The sequence below is a fragment of the Bos taurus genome, chromosome 15 (genome assembly GCF_002263795.3).
Source record: "Bos taurus isolate L1 Dominette 01449 registration number 42190680 breed Hereford chromosome 15, ARS-UCD2.0, whole genome shotgun sequence".
NCBI classification, from domain to species: Eukaryota; Metazoa; Chordata; class Mammalia; order Artiodactyla; family Bovidae; genus Bos; species Bos taurus.
The window spans coordinates 83,279,211-83,301,454 of NC_037342.1; the positions used below are offsets into that span (position 1 = coordinate 83,279,211).

Here is a 22,244-nt window from a genome sequence, read left to right on the forward strand (position 1 = left end):
TGAACTAAAGGATGGCAGTGCGGGGCTGGTTGAGAAATGAGCCAGAGCCAGGGTGAGCTGGGCCCGCGGTGCCTCCCGCTGACTTCGAGAGACTGAGCCTCGGGGCTCCTGCTCCACTCGTGTGGGAAGATGGGCTGGCCGCAAGGATGGCTAGGCCCACAGGGCACACTGACCGACGTCAGCCACTTATAACCACTGGCAGGTGACGGCAGCAGGCACTGCAGCGTTCAGGCACCATGCAACCTGCTTCAGGGGCATTGCTTATTCAACCTCACACACACACAAATCTAAAAGGCAGGCCTTATTATTATACTCATTTTGTGGCCCCAGTGAAGCTGAAGCATACAGAGGGTAAGTCAAGTACCCAAGGGCACAAAGTTTGCAATGGCAAAGTCATGTCTCAACAGATAATCCAGCTCCAGAGCCCAAAGTCTTACTCTCTAGGCCAACACACTGACATCTTTTAGATCCTTGGTCTCAGAACCTCTTGACACTCTGAAAAAATATTTAACTGATCATTACACATTAATACAGGTAATATTTTTACTAAAATAACTCTATTTTAAAAAATAAGAATTAGTGTGGACAGTAACATTGATATAGTTTTGTAAATCTTTTTTTTTTAGAGTTACGTGAGATTCTTTTATTTTTAGCTTTATTGAGTTACAGTTTATTCACCAAAAAACTGCACACATTTATGTGCACATATGCCCGGTACCATCACCAAGCCGCTCAGCCTACCCGCCACTTCCAAAGTGGCCCTTCTGTCCTTTGTGGGTTTTGGTTTTAGTTTTAGATTTTAGTGACAATGCTTAATATTAGGTCTATCCTTTTAGCCTATTTTCAAGTGCACAATACCATATTATTAACTATAAATACTCTGCTGGACAGCAGATCTCTAAAACTTACTCATCTTGTGTAACTTTATATCCATTGAAAAACAAATCCCCATTTAATTTGACTGCACATTCAAGGGGAACTTTCAGAAACCCCAATGCACCACATACCACCTCGTACCAATTAAATCAGAATGTGGTAAGAGAAGGACATCAGTATTTTTTGAAGGTTCCCAGGTAATTGCAATGCAGAGCAAAACTTGGAAACCACTGCTTCGCTCTTGACGGAGACAGTTAGATTCTCTCACTGCTCCTGCATTTGACCTGTTGCAGCGCCTCACGTCCTGCAGCCTGTGGAGAATGCTGCTGTACATCCATGAAGAGGGGAAATAAGGCCTTAGTATTATGATGAAAATTGTTCTGAGGTCACAGGCCTCCTACCAGGGTCTCAAGAAACTCCCAGAGATTCCCAGGCCGCCCTTTGATGGCAGCTGCCTGGGAAGAGTTGGGGTCTCACCTCTGTCATCACTCACTTGTCACTGACACCCTCAAAGAGGTGTAACTAGCCCACATCGCAGACTGAGGCTCCGAGTGGCTAACTCTCAGACCACAAAAGGGAGCATGATTTAGTTCAGGATTTGAATCAAAATCCCTAACATTAAATCCTGTTATCCTCTGCTTCTTTAGGCATGGGGAAAACAGCATGCCTCAAGAACAAGCAAGCAGGTTTTCATTTCTGCTCTAAGCTGGAAGGAAAAGGCATAATTGAGGGCAGAGGGCGGGGGAGTGGGGTTCCGAGGAAAAGTAGATGGTAGCCAATGGGTAGGGTTCTGATGGGTAGGGTTTAAGATATATTGGAGGAGGAGGGGCCTGTCATCTAATACCAAGGCTTTTAAGTCAGGCGTTGGTTTTGACCTTTAAAGCAAAGTGACTTGAACACATTATTTAACCTTTGTGAGCTTTAAATTCCTAACTAAAATGTAATGATACTACCTACCTAACGTGTTTACTGGGAGCCTTAAATGAAATGTGAGTGCATTCTATGACTGCTTGGAATGTAAAAATCGCTCAGAAAATGGCGGGCTTTCTTTGAAACGTATGACTGCAGTTATCTTGCTTCCCAAACATCACTATCACTTACTCTGTGCCTTAGAGTCCGTTTCCCCCATTTCCTCTGGACTTTGGTTCCCACAGTTTATAAAACGGAATCAATACCATAGGTGTTACATGGACAGTGTTTGGCATATAAGCAGATATGCAAGTAATGTTATTTTTTTTAATATAAAGTAGTCCCTCAAAGCAGAAGGAAGGGGCTTTCCTGGTAGCTCAGTGGTAAAGAATCCACCTGCTGATGCAAGAGCAAAAAAAAGCCAAAGTGTTAGTCACTTAGTCTTTTCTGACTCTTTGCAACCCCGTGGACTGTAGCCCACCAGGCTCCTCTGTCCATGGGATTTCCCAGGCAAGCGTATTGGAGTGGGTTGCCCTTTGCTTCTCCGGGGGATGGATCTCGCTGACCCAGAGAGCGAATCCTGTCTCCTGCATATCCCACACTGCAGGCGGATTCTTTCATAGCAGAGCCACCAGGGAAGGCCTGGAAGGCCTCAGGCCTCACAGTCCTCCACGACTCAGACCCTGGGACGTTGCCGGCTGTCAAAGCGCCTCAGCAGATACGCGCAGACCCGCAGCCGGAACCTTAAACGGACGGGGGTCTCACGTGTCCACCTCTCCACTCTGCGACGTCAGTGAGAGGCGGCCGCGTGGCTTCTACCTGTGCGTGCTCCACCGCAGCAAGTTCCCTGTTCAAACGCCAGCCTGTCCCCCTGAGGAGCTGCCCCAGCGGTGGGGAGATGGCACTTTTTCTACGTTGCCCCCAAATCAGCCTCTCCAGAACGACTTTTACTTGGTGTTAATCATCTGACTCCAGATCACCTTAAAGAAAAGAGGGAGAAATAGAGAAGAGAGAGAGAGCAAGAGAGAGGGTGTGAACTGACGTCAGGTTCAGCCGCAGAGCTGCCGTGTTTCGGCCCTTTAGACTCGGCAAACGACTGCCCAACTGTAGCCCTGGGTCTCTGATGAGATAAATTAACAGATATGAAAATGTAAAAGTCAGGGAGAATCCAAACTATGAACAAAAAGGTTGTATACTGTAGGGCAAGGGGCACAGCATCTTTGGACAAAGCTCTCTTTGCTTCCTGCTCCATACTGATTTGGTCTGATCCATCTTCCATCTCACTCTCCCGGCCATCATCCTCCTCCACCCCCTCTGATCCGGCTCTGGGCTCCGGAGTCACACGGCTCCAGCCCCTGCTGCAGAGAGGACGCAGGGACTAGACAGGCGGAGGGAAACGGCGAGCATGGAGGTAAAGGTGCTATTTCAGTGACACCCCAAATGTGGAGCTCTCACCTAAGGCTTCCGGGGGCTCGTTCTATAGCACCGAACAATATTTTTAGGCCATCTCTACTAAATTCAACATGAGACGCTCATGGTCCCACTAGAACTCTACGTATGGGCCAATGAGGGTGCAGAGGGCACACACCCCTTCCACTGGAAGGGCTAGGTGACCCCGCATGGCTCTGCGCGGATGCCTCCTCCCACAGCAAATGGAAAAAGGGAGAGTCCCAACGGCCCTCCTTGGGAGAATTTCTAGAGCCCTTCTTGCCCTTGGGGACCGTCCACACCTGCTTGCAGGGCGGGGGTACACAGTCCTAATTAAGGCAGCGTGAAGTACGCCTGGCAGTCCCTGGGGTCTTTTTCAAGAAGTGAAACCTCCTGGTATGGCGGAACTTCTTTGTATATCCTCCGGCTCTCATAGCTGTGTATTAAACCCAAGCCATCAGCGCAGAGCCCAAGGCAGCAGAAGCCCCTGACTTCCTGTCACCTGGTATCCCTCGGCGCTCCCAGGCCTGGCCCCACTCACTCTGGCCCCCGTGTCCTGGGGAAACGAGCTGGTGAGGTGAACTTGGCGGCCAGAACCCACACATCAGCCCTTGAGCCTTGAGACCTCGGAGACTCAGGTAAGGAATCCATTTGCTCTGTTTAAGTGACTGTGAGGCAGTGATGGATAAGACACAGGACGGTTCACGAGACAACAGTCTCAGCTTTGATTCTAGGGCTTCCCTGGTCGGGTTTTCTGGCAGTGTCTTCATCTGAGGAGGGGCAAAACCAAGACGTGCGGTCCACCTACCATCGTAACTGCTCTCTCTCTCAAGAATGGCCTGGGCCAGTCAACTCTGGGTCATTCTACAAAAGCAGCAGACTGCAATATGTAGATTAAAGCATGCTTACTACCTGCTGGGCTCCAACCTGAGCTCCACCACCACCAAGTTACTGAACCTCAATATTCCTCGGTTTCCTTATCTGTAAAACGGGGGCAGCAGTAATACCCCTGCACTATGAAGAATAAACGAGCTAAAGTCCCGACGCTCCTAGAATGGCCCTGTACCAAGTGAGAAAATAATCAGGCACGGCTATTATGAAAACAACATGCCTCTCGCTTTAAATGCTTTTGTCTCCAGAGATATCGCACTAAATGTGAATAGCCGTAGGTGTTGGTAAGCCTCTCGGGCTAGAAGTTTCTGGAGGGGCTTGGTGGACAGCAAACTGAACACAAAACCCTGCCTCAAATCCATCCCAGCCGCTGCTGGTGGGGTGGGTGGCGGTGCGAGAAGGATCTAGTGAAGGCTGATAGAGATGACCTAACCCTGTCATGGTTCTTTCCTGAAACCAGCAACACTCCCATAAAACGGTCTCAGCTCACTGATCAACAGGTGAGGGGAAATGGTTGCCTTTTGGTCTGACACCTGAGTGTGTGTAAAGCTGCCCAGGAAAACGATTCAGTTTCTTATTTATTAGCTCATAGTGTGTAGAAAAGGGAGAAGGCAATGGCACTCCACTCTTGCACTCTTGCCTGGAAAATCCCCTGGATGGAGGAGCCTGGTGGGCCGCAGTCCATGGGGTCGCTAAGAGTTGGACACGACTGAGTGACTTCACTTTCACTTTTCACTTTCATGCACTGGAGAAGGAAATGGCAACCCACTCCAGTGTTCTTGCCTGGAGAATCCCAGGGACGGGGGAGCCTGGTGGGCTGTGGTCTATGGGGTCGCACAGAGTCAGACATGACTGAGCGACTGAACTGAACTGAACTGAAGGAATGCAAAGAGCTGGGGGTTTGAAGAATTTCTGCCCAGGAAGAGCCTTCCATGTGTGTGTGCTCAGTCTGTCTGACTCTTTTGCGGCCCCCTGGGCTGTAGCCCGCCAGGCTCTTCTGTCCATGGGATTCTCCAGGCAAGAACACTAGAGTGAGTTGCCATGCCCTCCTCCAGGGGATCTCCCTGACCCATGGATTGAACCCATGTCTCTTGTGTCTCCTGCATTGGCAGGCGGGTTCTTTACCAGTAGTGCTGCCTGGGAGGCAGGAGATGTGTCCAGACCAGTGGCTTTGTGGGCAGTGTACGGATGTGAGTTTAAGAAACCATGTTGAGACCACCAGTGTTTCTGAAAACCAAGAGATGGGCAATGCTTCTTAAGCCTAAACTCTTAGAATAAAGCAAAGTCTGAAACTGTAAAAAAAAAAAAAAGTCATGTAGAGTCTGTGAGCAGCCAGGTGGAGGGTTTCTCCAGCAGGCGATGATGGATCAGAGATGAGTTCGAGTGCAGGAAAAAGTATAACTTCAGCAGGGATTTAGAGAGCCTGCTCTAGTGGCCACACAGAGGATGGATTAGGAAAGAGAGATGAAAGTCAGAAAAGTAAGATTTTTGTGCTAGACCAGGAAAGGAAACGAGAATATCACTCATGGGGTGACGCTGGCAGTAAAAAGAAAAAAGAAAAAGGTCCACCTGCAAACCAAGATCCCTTGCAGAGGTAGAAAAGGCAGGACTTGGCCACTGGCTCCACGTAGAGACGAAAGAGCTGGAGAGGAATATGGCTCCAGCTTTCCAAGCCAGGGAGGCAGGGATACGGACATGAAGCTGTCTGAGGGCTGGTGCCTGGCTCAACAGCACACTTTTTATCTCTTGGAGCTGTCTCGCCCCCAGCTCGTGGCATGCAGGACCACAGTGACATGCAGGATCTCGGTTCCCAGACCAGGGATGGAACCCGTGCTCCCTGCGGTGGAAGCGCAGGGTCTTAAACCACTGGGCCTCTAGGGAAATCCCTGCAGCACAGTCCTTGAAAAGAGCGGTTTCAGCCGAGTGGCTCCGGCAGGAACTAGCCGCGGAGTGTCGAGGAGTAAGTGGGTGGTGAGGCGGTGGAGGGAGACAGGAAGCGCTTGAGCCGCTGGGGGCACAGGACTGGGGTGGGGCTGGGAAGTGGCCGGGGCAGGCCCGGGGTAGAGGAAGGGGCTTTGGGGCTGGGGGACACTGCAGTACCTGCTAATCCTAACGAAGGTTCTTCGTTCTGTTCTGAATGTTGTGGACACCGCGGGGGAAGGAGAGGGCGGGACGAATAGAGGCGGTAGCACTGGCATATACACACGAGCGTGTAGCAGAGCAGACAGCTAGTGCGACGCCGCTGCATAGCACAGGGAAGGCAGGCTCAGAGGGAGGGCATGTACATCTGTATACGGCTGGTTCATGCTGCTGTGTGGCAGAAACCAGCACAGCACTGTAAAACAGTTATCCTCCAACTAAAAAAAACTTAAAAATTAAAAAACAAAACCGCAGGTTCCAGTGACAGTTATCCTCTGAGCGCCTTACGTTGAAATTATCCCATGTTCTCAAAACAAAACGCTGACTGGAGAGATCAGATCACCAAGGCAGCAAGCAACAGAGCTGGGGCCTAGAAGCAGCAGAGCTCTTTCCGCCTTATACTCCATGGACAGAACGAGAGCCGGAGACGCGAGGACAGACCTCTGAAGAATTAGACCGCAGTGAAAGGAGACGGGCGGAGGGGCACCGGCAGCAGGGAGGAAGTGAGGCCACGCTTCCTCAGAGACAGGCACTCCGGAGGCCACGAGGGGAAAATGAAAACTATTTTGAGTGGCAAAGGAGGAAGCTGAGGTAACAAGAGCTGTGCAGCTTTGAGCTTCTGAGTAAAGGATGGGCTTATTGGACCTAAAAGTCATTATTCAAACCAAAACCCATAAAGGCTGTGGGATGGTCTTCAGTATAGATGGACAGGGGAACCGTGTGGGCGCTGTTCACAAACCCCAAACGATTTGCAGAAGTTGCTCTAATAACACAGGGCAGGGTCTGATCAACGCAGTCCTGCTTTTAGTATAGTTCAGTGAGAATAAAACCCTCTTATGACCACATTTGACCAATGTGATCAGTCATCGCTACCAAGTGTACCCACTGGTCTCTGAGCCTAACCGTGTGCTGGAAAAGACACCGGCGGGGACAAAAAGTCACAGTGAACAATTAAAGAAAAAAGTGCACAGGGTAAGGCTGCAGGAATCTACAGTATTCTGATGAGCGCGTGGCCCAGTTTCATATATCCCCAGAGAATAAAATGAATAAAATCTTTTCAGTAGTCAGTCTACAATAACCTGCTATAAATATATATATATATATATATATTTATATGGGCTTCTCTGGTATATATATAGTTATTTCCATGAAAAAATGAAGTAGCATAGAGAAACAAGTATGTCTGTGTTTATAAATTACCATTTACAGTAATATATGTGTTGAAGGTTTTGTAGAAATACACTTGTCAGAGTGAGACATCATTCTAAGAGAAACAAAATATTCCCCTCCAAAGTCATTAGTGCCATCAGTCATTGCTGACACAGCCCTGGCAGGACTTGTTCACATAAAAGGTTTATGTCACCAATAATATAACCTTAAGCAGCTGAGAAATAAGGAGACATTAAAACAACAGTAGTCCAGTCATCGCCTTCTGTCCAGATAACTGATGACCTTGGCTCTGGAGAGAAGCAAGGAGACCCCGGCTCACTCCATACTTGTTATTCTTGTTTAGTTGCTAAGTCATGTCTGACTCTTTGTGGCCCCGTGGACCCGCCAGGCTCCTCTGTCCACGCGGTTCCCCAGGCAAGAACCCTGGAGTGGGTTGCCATTTCCTACTCCAGGGGATTGTCCCGACCGAGGGATCCAACTCACATTTCCTGTATTGGAAGGCAGGTTCTTTACCACTGGGCCACCAGGGAAGCCCCTTCCATGCTTAACCGTGGGAGAATTAACTAAGTTCTCAGAACTCCCATTTCCATGCCCGCAGAAAGACAAAACGCCCAGTTAGTAGGGAAGGTGTGGGAGAGCTGGAGCCAGGTACCCAATATCCCTGGCACGGAGCGGGCGCTCCGTGAACAGCTCCATGTGGTCCAGCCTGCAGTGCAGAGAAAGGCACCAGCCTCAGGGCCCTGGGTTTGGCTCTGTCACTACGTGCAAGGTCTTTTTTTAAAAAACGTGTCCATCATTTATTACTCATGGTAATTATGGGAGTATGTCAACATTTTTTTTGGCTGCACTGCACACAGCCTGGGGGATCTTAGTTCCCCAAGGGATCGAACCTGCACCCCCTGAATTGGAGGCACAAAGTCTTAACCGCTGGACCACCCGGGAAATCCCAAGCGCAAGGTCTCCAACAAGGCATGTCCCATCCCCGCGCCACAGTTTCCTCATTTGTCAAACAAACAGAATGGTTTCTGAGGTTCAGACTGGCGCTGAAAACTCCGCCTGCTCACCAGAAATGACTTTGTAAACTCCTTTAGTGGTCTATGTTAATATATTGCCTTTTGTTGGCGGTCTTGTGGGGAGGTTTGTGGTGCAAAGCAGGTCCCTGAGACCACCTGGCATCTGGCAGTCTAGAGACGGGGCAAACATCAGGTGTGACAAACCCACAGCCTCTCCTCATTCCTTCAACCACGGCTCAGACAGCTATTCTGCTTTCAACTGATTTATAATCTCCCAAATCGTACATTTATATGAATTAGAAGGAAAAGCTTCACAAAGGAAAGGCTAAATTCCTGTTCCCCACGGGAGACAAAGCAGCCTGGTATCATAAATACTGTGTTGGGTAGGTCTTAGCCCTCATTTTCTAAAATTTTTATTGGCGTGTAGTTGCTTTAAAGTGTTGTTGTTAGTTTGCGCCGTCCATCCAAGTCAGCCAGCTATTACATAAACACACATCCCCCTCGTTTTCGGATCTCCTTCCCGTTTCATCAGGAACACTGAACGGGGCTCCCTGTGCCACAGGAGTGGCATTAGTCAGCTCCTTCACGCCTGGGCGTGTGCAGACATCAGCCCCAATCTCCCAGCTCATCCCTGCGCCCTTCCCCAGCTTGGTGATTCGTATGTTTGTTCTCTGTAATGATGCCTCTATTTCTGCCAAGCCCTCATTTTCAATCCCTGGTGGCTGTGACTTTGAACAAGTTACTCACGCCTCTGTGTCCTTGCTGCCGTTTCTGCACAAGCGAGGCAATGCTTCCTCCCGTCTCCCCCGTGAGGCTCAGATGAGGTGCCAGACCCAGAATGCTTGTGTTACTGGGAAGTGGGCACAGGACGGGGCCTGGGAGGCTCCCGACACCTGTCCTCAGCACCCCGGCAGGCGCCCAGAGATAAGCACGCGGGATGCACAGCCTCGGCCTCCAAGGCCACTCACATGACTCAGTCAATGAGGACAACACGAACTCTGTGTCCCTAAAGGAAGACTTCCAGGGCCCAGGAAAGGCTCCGTGGAATTCATGCCAGTAACTGACCCAAAGAAATGAATTACGAAGGGGGTCACACGATGAAGAAGGTAGAACAGTCTTAAAGTGTCAGAACCGGAAAGGGACATTTCTGTTCAGAACCCAGAGATCAGACCACATTTACTTTCTCCTATGTACGGGGCATTTTCACTTACGTTAACATACTTATTTATCACAACCTGTCTGTGAAAGGTGTATTGGTCTCATTTTTCAGATGGGAAAAAAAATAGAAACAAATGCTCCTAAAGGAAATCATGGTAAGGACAGGAGTAAGAACAAAAGAAGCGAAGGCTTCAGACATGGGTGCTTCACCTGCATCCACTTCTTTCAGTTACCCTCACGAGGACACTTCTCAACCCAGGCTCACTTTCATTACTTTTAAACGTACTCGCTTACTTGGCCGACTATCTCCGGGTCTCGGGGCGGCACGAGGCCCCTCCCTCTTCACCGCGGCATGCGGGGTCTCTGGTGGCATCGTGCAAACTCTTGGTTGCGGCAGATGGCTCATCCCGGATGGGACCCGGGCCCCCTGCAGTGGGAGAGTGGAGTCTTAGCCACTGGACCTCTGGGGAAGTCCCAGGCGTGCTGTGAATAGTAAAGAAGAAACGCAAGGGATGTATGCTCTAGTAGGGAAAGACAAACGATAAAGAAGCAGGCAAACACAGCAGCTACTCACAGTGAGTGACCACGAAGCAAAGAAAGGGAGCAGCTGCGGGAGAGTCATCGGGAGGCCGCGCTGTGGACTGAGGGCTCGGGGAAGGCTTCTTCGCCATGCTGAGGTCTGAGCTGCCCCCGGCTGAGGCACACAGGCCATAGGGTCACTGAAGTCTTAAAGCAACCGTACGAGACCGGAATTATCACTGCCCCCGTTTTATGGCTGAAGAACTTGAGGCCCAGAGTTTGAAGAACTTGCCCAAAGTTTCACAGCAAACAGGGAAATCATGATCTGAACCTAGGCAGTCTGATGTATGATTCAGGAGGCCACCATCTTACACAGCACCTTCGAGAACCTCCCTGAGGTGACGTACTCAAGATTGCAGAGTTAGTGGGAGCAGGGCAGACTGTACTGGCCCCTCCTGACTGCAGGCACAGTCTTCACCATCTTCCACCATGGTGACTCTGGCCCATCACCACGGACAAAAGCAGATAAGCAGAGGACAAGGAGAAGCCCGTGAAAAGTACATTTTCTTGTATTAAAGCACAAGATAAGCAGCCACGGGTGATGGACGCACAGAACACACAAGTTAACGAGTGTGACCTTCTCCACAAAGAAAAACCGTGACCCTCGTGTGGGTGTCGAGAGTGCTGGCAGGGGGCCCTGAGCCAGACACCTGTACATCTAAAAACAGGCTCAACCTAAAGGTCGAGGATGTTCTTTTATTTGGCAGAAGTTTTTAGGACTTAAGCCCAGGAAGCAGCATCTCAAGGAATCCTGAGAGAACTGCCCTGAAGAGCCGAGGGAAGGCGCCAGGTCATTCAGAAGTTTGGAAGCAAAAGGCAGGTAGCCTGAACATCAAGATGTTACTGTTAATTAAAGGAAATCAGACCTTCCAAGTTAGGGAATTCAGTGCTTTTCTATGTATGGGAAGATGTAAGAGTCTGGCCTCATGGAAATCATTCCTTTCATATTGTTGTTCAGGCGCTCAGTCGTGTCTGATCCCATGGACTGCAGCACACCAGGCCTCCCTGTCCTTTACCATATCCTGGAGCTTGCTCAAACTCATGTCCGTCGAGTCAGTGATGCCATCCAAGCATCTCATCCTCTGTCGTCCCCTTCTCCTCCCGCCTTCAATCTTTCCCAGCATCAGGGTCTTTCCAATGAGTCAGTTCTTCACATCAGGTGGCCCAAGTATTGGAGTTTCAGCTTCAGCATCAGTCCTTCCAATGAATATTCAGGACTCATTTTCTTTAGGATGGACTGGTTGAATCTCCTTGCTGTCCAAGGGACTCATAAGAGTCTTCTCTGACACCACAGTTCAAAAGCATCGGTTCTTTGGTGCTCAGCTTTCTTTATGGCCCAACTCTCACATCCATACATGACCACAGGAAAAACCATAGCCTTGACTAGACGGACTTTTGTTGGCAAAGTAATGTCTCTGCTTTTTAATATGCTGTCTAGGTTGGTCATAGCTTTTCTTCCCAGGAGCAAGCGTCTTTTAATGGGTGCCCTTAGGGCTCAGAAATTCACACTGCAGGGCCAGAATCACTGATGACTCTGACATCCTCAATTACTGATCAGGCAGGAAATACTCCACTTGTCATACCTTGTCTGAGATGCTCCCCCAGACCCTGTCTCAGAACGTGGAAGGAGGCTTTGCCTCAGATCCAAAGCCAGTAGGAAGAGGCTCTGACTGTCTTCAGTGACGCCTTGCAGAGAACACAGAGGAAACTATTCAGATTCACGACAAGGTAGAAGTTAGCTAACAGTCCTGTTTCCTCTCATTTTATTACTTATCTTCAGGAGTCTGAGGGTGAAATGACGACACCCAGGAATTCAATGGTTGGAGCCTTCCCAGCAGAGCCTCTGAAAGGTCCCATTGCCATGCATGCTGCTCAGAAAGTGGTTCCCAGGAGGGTGCCTGTGGTGGTGGGCCCCACACAGAGCTTCTTCATGAGGGAAGCGAAGGCTCTGGGGGTAAGTCAGTCACCCTGCATTCCACATCCTAGGGACTCTCTGGCCTCTGGAAGCAGCTGCTACAGGCCAGGTACAGGATTCAACATGACTAGAAGGTATTTGATCCAACATGAGGTGTTCTTTATGTCTGACATGGGCTGTGGGGCAGGGGGGTGGTCAAACCAGGGATGCAGAGATTACTGCGGTTTATGCTCCCCTGCCCCGATCCTGAGACTTGCACAGTTAGGGGCCTCCATCCCAATTCATCACCAGTATCCCAGTATACCTGCCATGGAAATGCCGGGGTGGTGGGGAAAATGAATCTGAAGATGACAAAGGTCTTGGGCCCTTGAATGCTTGCTCTGGACATCTCACACCGCCCTTCCGCCCTCCTGCAGAAGTTCCGCCGTCAGCGCCCCTCTCCTCCCCGCAGGCTGTCCAGATCATGAACGGGCTGTTCCACATTGCCCTGGGCAGCCTCATGCTGATCCACATGGACGTCTACATGCCCATCTGTGTAACCTTGTGGTACCCTCTCTGGGGAGGCATCATGGTGAGTAAAACCTAGTAATCTTAATGGGGAGTGATGCAGACAAAAAAGTTCAAAGCAGCTTCACAGGAATATACCAGATCACCTATGTGTTGAGGAAAGCACAGGAGTGGGGAACAGGTTGTCTGGTTGAAGTGATTTAGAGGAAAAAGAGGCTGAGTTGAGCTTGAGTCTCATGGTTGAGTCACTGGTCACACTTCTTGGGAATTCAGAGAACGGGGCCCGACGTGGATGTCCACAGCGGGGGAAGACCGCTCCAAGGACGACCTCTCCAAACTCAACGGCCGGGTGGAGCTGGGTGGGTCCTAGACTGTACGGGTTGGTGTTTCAGAAAGCAAGAGTGGGCGGGGGCATTGCAGCTCCTCCCACCTGGCCCTTCTTCCTGACGATTCTCTTTAGTTCCTGTCTCGTGTGGTGAAACAGTCTCATGCCAAGTAAACCCCCCTCGCCTGTCAGCGGAGCAGTAATCCTCATGGCTGCTCCACGTGCAGCTTTCCAAGTCTGCAACCCTGTGTGCTTGAGGTGTGAGGCAGTGATGTCTTTATCCCCATTACACTTTCACAGATGAGCTCTGAAGACAGGTTCAGGACTGAAATTTTCAGGGCAAGGAGAGATCGACTAGAGCCAGAGTTTCCTCCATTTTACAGCTTGAAGAGTAGAACGGGAACACGAGAAACAGTGATCACTTCCGGTAGCAGCCCACATTTTAATGATGCGCCTGCTACGTGAGGCCAAGTGCCTCTTCTGCGTCAGTTCACTCATCATTGCCATCAGTCATTGAAAACACGGTGGACTCCAAAGAACAAGTCCCCAAATTGTTTTAAAAAATGGAAAGCTAAAAATAAAACTTTTAAATTCACAGTGTGAGTACCAATTGACATGGAAATGTGAGTTCTGCCTCTGGTTTTACTAAGTGCCTAGTCACAGATCCCCAGCTGGTTGAATGAAAGGCATGGATTTAATGTGGTTGAGCCTGAATAGTGGAGAAATATGTGCTGAAAAATGAATGAGTCCATTAAAAAGGGCAGGGAAAGTGGTTGAAAGGGTGGACAGCTTTTTCACAATCGCTTCTCCACATTAAAAGGTGATCTTCCTCTCTGCCCCTCTCCCTGCTGCTTCTCCCATCTCTCCCCACCCACCACCTCTCTTTTTTACAGTTCATCATTTCTGGATCACTGCTGGCAGCAGCGGAGAAGAACTCCACACAGAGCATGGCAAGTAACACATGCCCTCCTTTCCCGCACATCAGAGCAGTGTCTGCTTTCTCAGCTGGAAACAAGGACCCTGGAAGACCCTTGGAGTCACAGTAGCAGTTACCCCTCAACCCCCAGAAGTGAAAGATCCTCTATGATGCTACTGTGACTGGTTCATAACAAACGTGAAAACGGGATGTCTGTGGAAACAGAGGCAGATCGATGAAGAGCAGGCTTATGGTCTCAGGAATGAGAGATGCTGCAAGAGACTGAGATCTCTTTGAAAGTCGTGTCTGTTCTCTCAGATCAGCATTGAGGAAAATGGTCTAATCAAGACCGTGGTTGACTCAAGTCTTAGTTAACCTTGAGCTGTAGCCTTGGGCAAGCCAGCTTCCCCCTACGTACCTCTAAATTTTCACCTAAGAGATGGAGATAACAGTCCTTGCTACCATATGAAACTGTCCTGAGGATAAAACAGAGTAACGTATATGCAGGATAAAGTATATGAAGGTGCTTCAGGGGCTATAAGGAGCTAGAGGGGTCTTGCTCATGGAACTGCTCAGGACACATTCACACCCAGGTAGACCCCCTGACTCTCTACAGGTCAAGAGTTTACCAGCAGGCTTCCTTCTTCAACTTTTCTACATTTACTAAGGTCTTCCTAATTTAAGTCACTTCCGAAGTCCATGAGATTGAGATGGCTCCCCTCTAGAGGTGGTCTGACAAACTCACCTTGTGGGGAAAACAACTGTTTATGAAGATGAAGTTGTATTTAAAGTACAGCCCGTCGTACTGACTTGATCTGTAGGTCACACAACCAGGGATGAAATGTCCGTGTTGTAAGATAATCTTCAGTAACCACACGTCATTGTGATGCTTGTTGCGTGAATCGTCCTGGTTTTGACCCTTCGTCATCCCTGCAAGGTGGCGAGCCCTACCCAGGACGCCAGCCCTAAGTGTGTTTGTTTTGGGAGGTGGCTGGCTGACCGGGGCTGACTGCAGCCTGTGTCCACAGGGAGGAGGCGGTGCATTACTACTTGTGTGTCTCCACCCGATGGCGCAGACCTGGAGGGGCCAACCTGCTCTCTCCCTGCCTGTACCCACAAGGCATCCTGCTTCACTGTGACACACCCTGAATACTACTTACTTCATTTGCTCAACAGCTGTGCACTGAACGTCTACTAGGATTCCAGGGGGCGGGGGGGAGGGGGGGAAAGGGTGGGCCCTGGCAGCTAAAGGAAGTACAAGGATCGCTTTAGAACATTTTCTTGATGAACTGATTGGATGGGTGGCATAAATGAGGTGAGGAGGACCGAGAGCGAGACAAGGTGCAGACAGGAAGGTGTTTATTTTAGTGACAAAGACGCTAAAACAGCCAAGAGAGACAGGACTTAGCAGGATTTAGATGTAGTACCTTTATGAGTCAGGAAAATAAGATCTGGAACTCTGTCCTAGCTCATATTGTCCAATTGGAAATTAGACTCAATTAATAAGTATCTGTGTCTCTTATTTCAGCTTACAGGAAGACTAATAATGAACTCTTTGAGCCTCTTTGCTGCTATTTCTGGAATAATTTTTTTGATCATGGACATATTTAATATGACAATTTCCCACTTTTTTAAAATGGAGAATCTGAACCTTATTAAGACTCAGGTGCCGTATATTAACATCAACAACTGTGAGCGAGCTAACCCTGATGAGAATAACTCTCAGTCCGTGGAATATTGTGCCAGGATACGGTTTGTGTTCCTGGTGAGTATGAAGTGGGATTTACTTTCCGGAAGGAAGCACGGCATTTCTCTTACGATCATCAACTCTGGGTCCAGGCTGTCTGTGCCTGTTGCTTAGTGCCTACGTGCTTTTGAGCAGAATTCTGGCCACATCGCACTCTGTCTCATTTTCTTCCTCTGTAAAATGGGAGATGGTGACAGCATTTATACAACTGTTCTGAGGGATGAGTTAACACGTGAAAAGCACTTCGAACAGTGTCTGGTACACAGAAAGTGCTATTTAAGCCTTTGCTTTAACATTTATTAGTACTATTAATGGAACTAATCTTTATTATTAAGATGAACATTGAAGAACCTAAGTTGTAATAAATGCCATTTGCCTCAAGGGCTTCCCACGTGGCTCAATAGTAAAGAATCCACCTGCCGATGCAGGAGAGGTGGGTTTGATCCCTGGGTCTGGAAGATCCCCTGGAGAAGGAAATGGCAACCCACTCCAATACTCTTGCCTGGAAAATCCCATGGACAGAGGAGCCTGGCGGGTTACTGTCCATGAGGTCATAAAAGAGCTGGACACGACTTTAATGACTAAAACTTCACTTCACTTGAAGGAAAAAAAATACATCTCCCAGGTGTGGAGAAATTTCCTTGGTGTAATACTATACCACCTAAAGCTGGATCCAGTTTCATGTGGAGCTCACATTAAACTGTTCTTACCTGCACGGAATTGATTCTTCAACTAATTATTACTGCCTTACTTTCGGTCAACAACACACACTCTCTGTTATGTGCCAGGAGCTGCACTAAGGGTTAGGGTTATGCAGATGCCAGCATTTCTCACAGTCAGTCACATTTCCCTCCAGAACTGGCCTTTTAATCATTTACTTTTAGTCAACGGTCATGTGCTGTGCATTAACCATATTCTCGTATCTTCATTAGTACATTTTTACCCTCATTTTTCTGTTCTTCAGAGCAATTTCGCAGTGATGATGATCTTTGCATTCCTCCAGAAACTTGTGACAGCTGGCACTGTTGAGAATGAATGGAAAAAACTATGCTCCAGACCCAAAGCTGTAAGTAGAAGCTGTGCTACTCACAACCTCCCTTAGGAAAGTCTCACCTGCAAAAAATCATCTATGGAGGGCGTAATCTGATGAGTCTGGAGCATCATGAAAAATGATTCTTGCATATTTCTGGGAAGCAGAAAATACCAGTAATGTGCAGCGCATTTGAGAAATGGCTGACTGGGGCTGACTGCAGCCTGTGTCCACAGGGAGGAGGAGGTGCATTACTACTTGTGTGTCTCCACCCGATGGCGCAGACCTGGAGGGGCCAACCTGCTCTCTCCCTGCCTGTACCCACAAGGCATCCTGCTTCACTGTGACACACCCTGAATACTACTTACTTCATTTGCTCAACAGCTGTGCACTGAACGTCTACTAGGATTCCCAGGGTGGGGAGGGGGTGGGGGCATGGCAGTTAAAAGAAGTATAAGGGTCCTGTGCTCCGTGCATCCTCTTACTAACCTTGGACTCTGCTGGACTTCAGTCGTGCCTCCTGATTTCAGGTTTCCATACCTAGAAGGCTGAAGGCTGATTACAGCCACTAGTTCTTCCAAACCCAATTTTGCAGTACTCCCTTCTCCCCTCTTCTTTCTACCTAATCTCTCTTCCAAAACAGCAGGTTCAAAGAGGCCCTACGGTTGAGAGATATGAATATCCCAGTGACAGATCAACTGTCGACGGCTTCAGAACCATAGGATGTCAGCTTTGCAACAGAATTTAGAAATCAGTGTTAATGCCTTCATTTTGCAAGTGAGGAAAACAGGACTAGAGACAGCAAGTTAATACTTTCCTGAGGTTATCTCCAATAAAGCCCCATCAAAACTGAAATATAAATTCCTCTGTTATCGCAGTGTTCTTTCCCGAACACTGTGAGTTCATTCCAGGTAAGGTGGCAAGTATTTGCTGGCCTTGAGGATAAGCCTTGACTAGTGGTTTGGTGAGGATCTGAACACCTGGGATACCAATCCTGGTATGCAGAAGCATTTAGAAAACAGCATAAAAACCAGGAGATACCAATATTTGTGCAGATTCTTGAGAAATGTGCCAGTGATCAAAGTCGAGAAAAGTTTGCTCAATTTTGTGTTCCAGAACGTTGTTCTCCTGTCAGCTGAAGAAAAAAAGGAGCAGGCGATCGAAATAAAAGAAGAAGTGGTTGAGCAGATTGAAGTGGCTGAGCAGATTGAAATATCTTCCCTACCAAAGAATGAAGAAGACATTGAGATTATTCCAGTCCAAGAAGAAGAGGAAGAAGAAGCAGAAATGAACTTTCCAGAGCCCCCCCAAGATCAGGAAGACTCGCCAATAGAGAACGACAGTGTCCCTTAAACTGCTTTTTTCTTTTGCTGTTTTCTTTTCTCTTTCAGCGTTAGTGTTCACAGCTTCCCAGAGACTTACTCACCCGCGTTTCTGAAGGCGCTCTGCACGTGGCCTCGAGTCTTCCTCTGGTCTTGGCGTGGAGCGACCACAGACAGCTCCCTTCTCCCCATCCTCATCAGAGTATGAACACAGGCCCCTGCAGCAGACTGTCGCACCGTGCTTCTCGCTTAGGCAGCCTTCTTACAGTGAAAAGAGAGAGGTCCGAATAAGGGCTGTGGAGTGTGATTTGTCACTGGCCTGACTCTTGGACAAGGTGTAGCAGAGTAGTCACAGCAGCAGTAGCAGCAGCAGAAGTTTGTTTTTTCATTTTTCTCTCTGCAATAGGCAGACTCTGTATCAGATGAAAAATGTAAGTGACTGCTCCATGCCATCCTTAAGCTATCTTTGATTTCTTCCACATCTACATTTGTGTGTGTGTGTGTGTGATCTCTTTTGTACCACTGTTTTCAGGAAAGTAAAAAATAATAATAATGAGGCACGGTAAAGAACCTATCCCATCTGTCTTTCTTTGGGGCTGACACTGTTGCCTTTGCGTCTCACTGGAGGAGCTCTAAGGGGCCAGTCCTCAGCCCTGTCTGTACAAACAGCACCGCTTATGCCTGGATCTGTCTCCTTCCGTCTTAACTTTTCCTAGCTCCTCCTCTAGGCTCTTGGCTGCACTGTCTACATACTTTTCCCCTTTAGGCAAGAGAAGAAAGGATGACAGAAACAAATGCCGTAATGAATGCCCAAGTCGCAAAGGATGATCAGTGCTTGCATTTTTCAGTGTTTTCCAGTTCACAAAACATTTTATCAAATAATTGTCATTGATCTTCCATGATCAAGGAAAAAAATTCCTATCTCTGTTTTACAATGTTCACACAGTAAGCAAATAAATCAATGTAACTTGTCAATAGTCACCGCAAGTAATTTTGAGAGTCTTATTTCATACTCAGATCTTCTTATTCAAATACTGTAATGCTTGAAACCACAGAATTGCCTATCCAGTGTCTACGTAAGAGCCGAATCAACAGGTTTATCAAGCACCTGCTCTCTGACCAGCATGAAAGAGGTGTTGAGAAAGACACAAAAGAATCAGAAATCATGTTTTACCCCTTGGGGACAAAAAACTTAAACATTCAGTCTTCAAAAACTCACTAACATACAATTCGCTGTCAGATTATAAAATGCAGATACTAAGTGCTAGAGACATTCTGAGAAAGATCATGCTCGAAAATAACACAATTACTTACAATGCCAGATCTCAGGGACTGTTTACCCTACCTCTAGATTCTTGTTCAGAGAGGTTACTACCCTACACAGAGAGAGCGTTAACCTAGGAAGATATCACTAAAATCTATCAACCATGTTTGAGCATTTGCTGCAGGTAAATGCTGCCAGACCCTGACGGGTATATAGATGATGCAATTTGCACCCTCAGGGACACTTCCACTTTGTTAGGGACCACGGATAAAAGATATGTGTGGTGATTAGAGAAAAAAAAGTAGGTGGGGCATTTCTCTGTGTAAAGTTCTTGAAAATGGCTTTAAATGAATAAAACACTATGTGTGCTCAGCTGCAGCAGCTGATTCAAACAAGGTGTTCCTCTAAGCTCCTCTACTCTTGTTAACATCCTGGTCACAGGAGCCTCCAACATTCTCAAGTTCGTATTCATGTAACCCTAGTCTGGGTTTGAACCGTGAGATGTCAAGACATTGACTATTCGTGTCAATATATTCTAACACACACACACACACACACACATTCCCAAGGAAAATTCTCCTGGAGTAGGTCATTAATAACACATTCCTTTCTGTCTTCACCCCAGAATGTGCCGGGACTATGGGGCGGTGAACTAGGACCAGCCCCCACCTTGGACTAGGGGAAAGGGAAGAGGTGCGGCTATGACTAACTCAAGGCAAAAACTGGTGAGAAAACCTCCAAAAAAGACAAGAGCTTGGGACTTCCCTGGCTGTCCAGTGGTTAAGACTGCATTTCCAATGCTGGAGGCATGGGTTTGATCCTTCATTGGGGAACTAAGATCCTACATGCCATGCTGCATGGCCAAAAAAAAAAAAAAATTAAGGACAGGAGTTCTTATTTCTATCTCATTTTCTCAACTTCTTAAATATATATGAGGATCCTTCTCCAAACACATGGCTTCCTTAAGTATTTTAGTTTCTTTTATTCATTTTTTTAAATAGGGCTTCCCTCGTAGCTCAGTCGGTAAACAATCTATCTGCAATACAGGAGACCTGGGTTCAATTCCTGGGTTGGGAAAATGCCCGGGAGAAGGAAATGGCAACCCACTCCAGTATTCTTGCCTGGAGAATTCCATGGACAGAAGAGCCTGGCAGGCTACGGTCAATGGGGTCACAAGAGTCGGACTTGACTTAGTAACTAAATCAATTCATTTTTATATTTTCAAATAGTTTTTACTGAGCCTACATTAACTCCTTATCACAAGACACCACTGATGTCTACTCTTAGAAAATGAAAATCCTTGCTATGACTTTCTTTCCAGTTATCTCTTTGGCAATTTGTTCACTGACCACCCCACTCTGCTCAGGATTAAGAGATTTCTTGGGATGCAGGAAGTTTAGTGCTAAAACCCAGATTGTCTGAGGCAAACCAGGATGAATGGTTGATCACCCTAGTTCAAGACAATACATGATTTTACCCAGATGCAATCACTGCGTAATAATATAATATTTTATACTTAAATTTATATCATAAATATATTTCTTTTGTTGTTGTTGTTTAGTCAGTCAGTCGTGTCTGTTTGCGACCCCATGGACTGCAGCATGCCAGGCTTCCTTGTCCTTCATCATCTCCCAGAGTTTGCTCAAATTCATGTCCATTGAGTCGGTGATGCCATCCAACCATCTCATCCTCTGTCATCCCCCTCTCCTCCTGTCCTCAATCTTTCCCAGCATCAGAGTCTTTTCCAATGAGTTAGCTCTTTGCATCAGGTAGCGGAAGTATTGGTGCTTCAATGAAGCTTCAGTCCTTCCAATGAATATTCGGGATTGACTTCCTTTAGGATTGACTGGCTTGATCTCCTTGCTGTTCAAGGGACGCTCAAGAGTCTTCTCCAACACCACAGTTCAAAAGCATCAATTCTTCAGTGCTCAGCTTTCTTTATGGTCCAGCTCTTACATCCATATATGACCACTGGAAAAAAGACATAGTTTTGACTACATGGACCTTTGCTGGCAAAGTGATGTTTCTACTTTTCAATACACTGTCTAGGTTTGTCATAGCCTTTCTTCCAAGGAGCAAGCATCTTTTAACTTTATGGCTGTAGTCACTGTCTGCAGTGATTTTAGAGCCTAAGAAAATAAAACCTGTCATTGTTTCCATTGTTTCCCCATCTATTTGCAGTGACGTGATGGGACCAGATGTCAGGTCTTCAATTTTTGAATATTGAATTTTAAGCCAGCTTTTCAACTCTCCTCTTTCACTTTCACCAAGAGGCTCTTTAGTTCCTCTTTTTCTGCCATTAGGGTGGTGTCATCTGAATGTCTAAGGTTATTGATATTTGTCCTGGCAATCTTGATTCCAGCTTGGGATCCCTCCAGCCCAGCGTTTCTCATGGTGCACTCTGCATATGAGTTAAATAAGCAGGGGACAGTATACAGCCTTGACGCGCTCCTCTCTTGATGTGGAGCCAGTCCGTCGCTCCACTCCAGTTCTAACCGTTGCTTCTTCACCTGCATACAGGTTTCTCAGGAGGCAGGTAAGGTGGTTTGGTATTCCCATCTCTTTAAGAATTGTCCACAGTTTGTTGTGATCCACACAGTCAAAGGCTTTAATATAGTCCATGAAGCAAAAGTAGATATTTCTATACTGTTACATAATTTTTTTATTGGTATATAATTTTCTTAAGTATTATTTTTAGTTGCAACTTAGTACTTCACTGAATCAATATAGGATAATTAACCATTCCTCTATAATTGGGTACTTAGGGTATTTCCTTGTCTTTTTGGGTTTTTTTGCAAATCACTTTTATAGCTGCAGAAACCATGAGCAAGAAAAAACATATTTCCTGTTCTCATTATTCAAAATGTGGTTTCACATGTCAGGCCTCCTCAATTCCACCAGCAGGAAGCACTGGCACTTGTTAAAAGCCAGGGAATTAGTTTTTATCACACTTTGAGAAGAGAAAAATCCAATACACAGAAAAGGTAGCTTGGATTTGATTTGTTTTTAAACTCTTGGTACACAACCTACAACACCAATCAGAAATCGTCATAAG

At 47.3% G+C, this 22,244-nt stretch overlaps 1 protein-coding gene and 1 long non-coding RNA gene across 2 annotated transcripts; one reads left to right on the plus strand and one right to left on the minus strand.

Moving 5' to 3' along the window:
* The first annotated feature begins 3,684 nt into the window (after window positions 1-3,684).
* MS4A1 (membrane spanning 4-domains A1) lies at window positions 3,685-18,906 on the plus strand. Its single transcript, NM_001077854.2, is given in 7 exon segments — window positions 3,685-3,851; window positions 11,944-12,117; window positions 12,530-12,649; window positions 13,804-13,860; window positions 15,355-15,591; window positions 16,538-16,639; window positions 17,720-18,906. Coding segments are annotated over 6 exon segments (912 nt in total). The 5' UTR covers window positions 3,685-3,851; window positions 11,944-11,958; the 3' UTR covers window positions 17,957-18,906.
* Window positions 15,591-18,117, minus strand: LOC132342380 (uncharacterized). The gene is made up of 3 exons (XR_009490742.1): window positions 18,030-18,117; window positions 16,517-16,595; window positions 15,591-15,746 (listed from the first exon to the last, which is right to left on the minus strand). It is a non-coding gene; the product is annotated as an uncharacterized lncRNA (long non-coding RNA).
* Window positions 18,907-22,244: the final 3,338 nt, after the last annotated feature.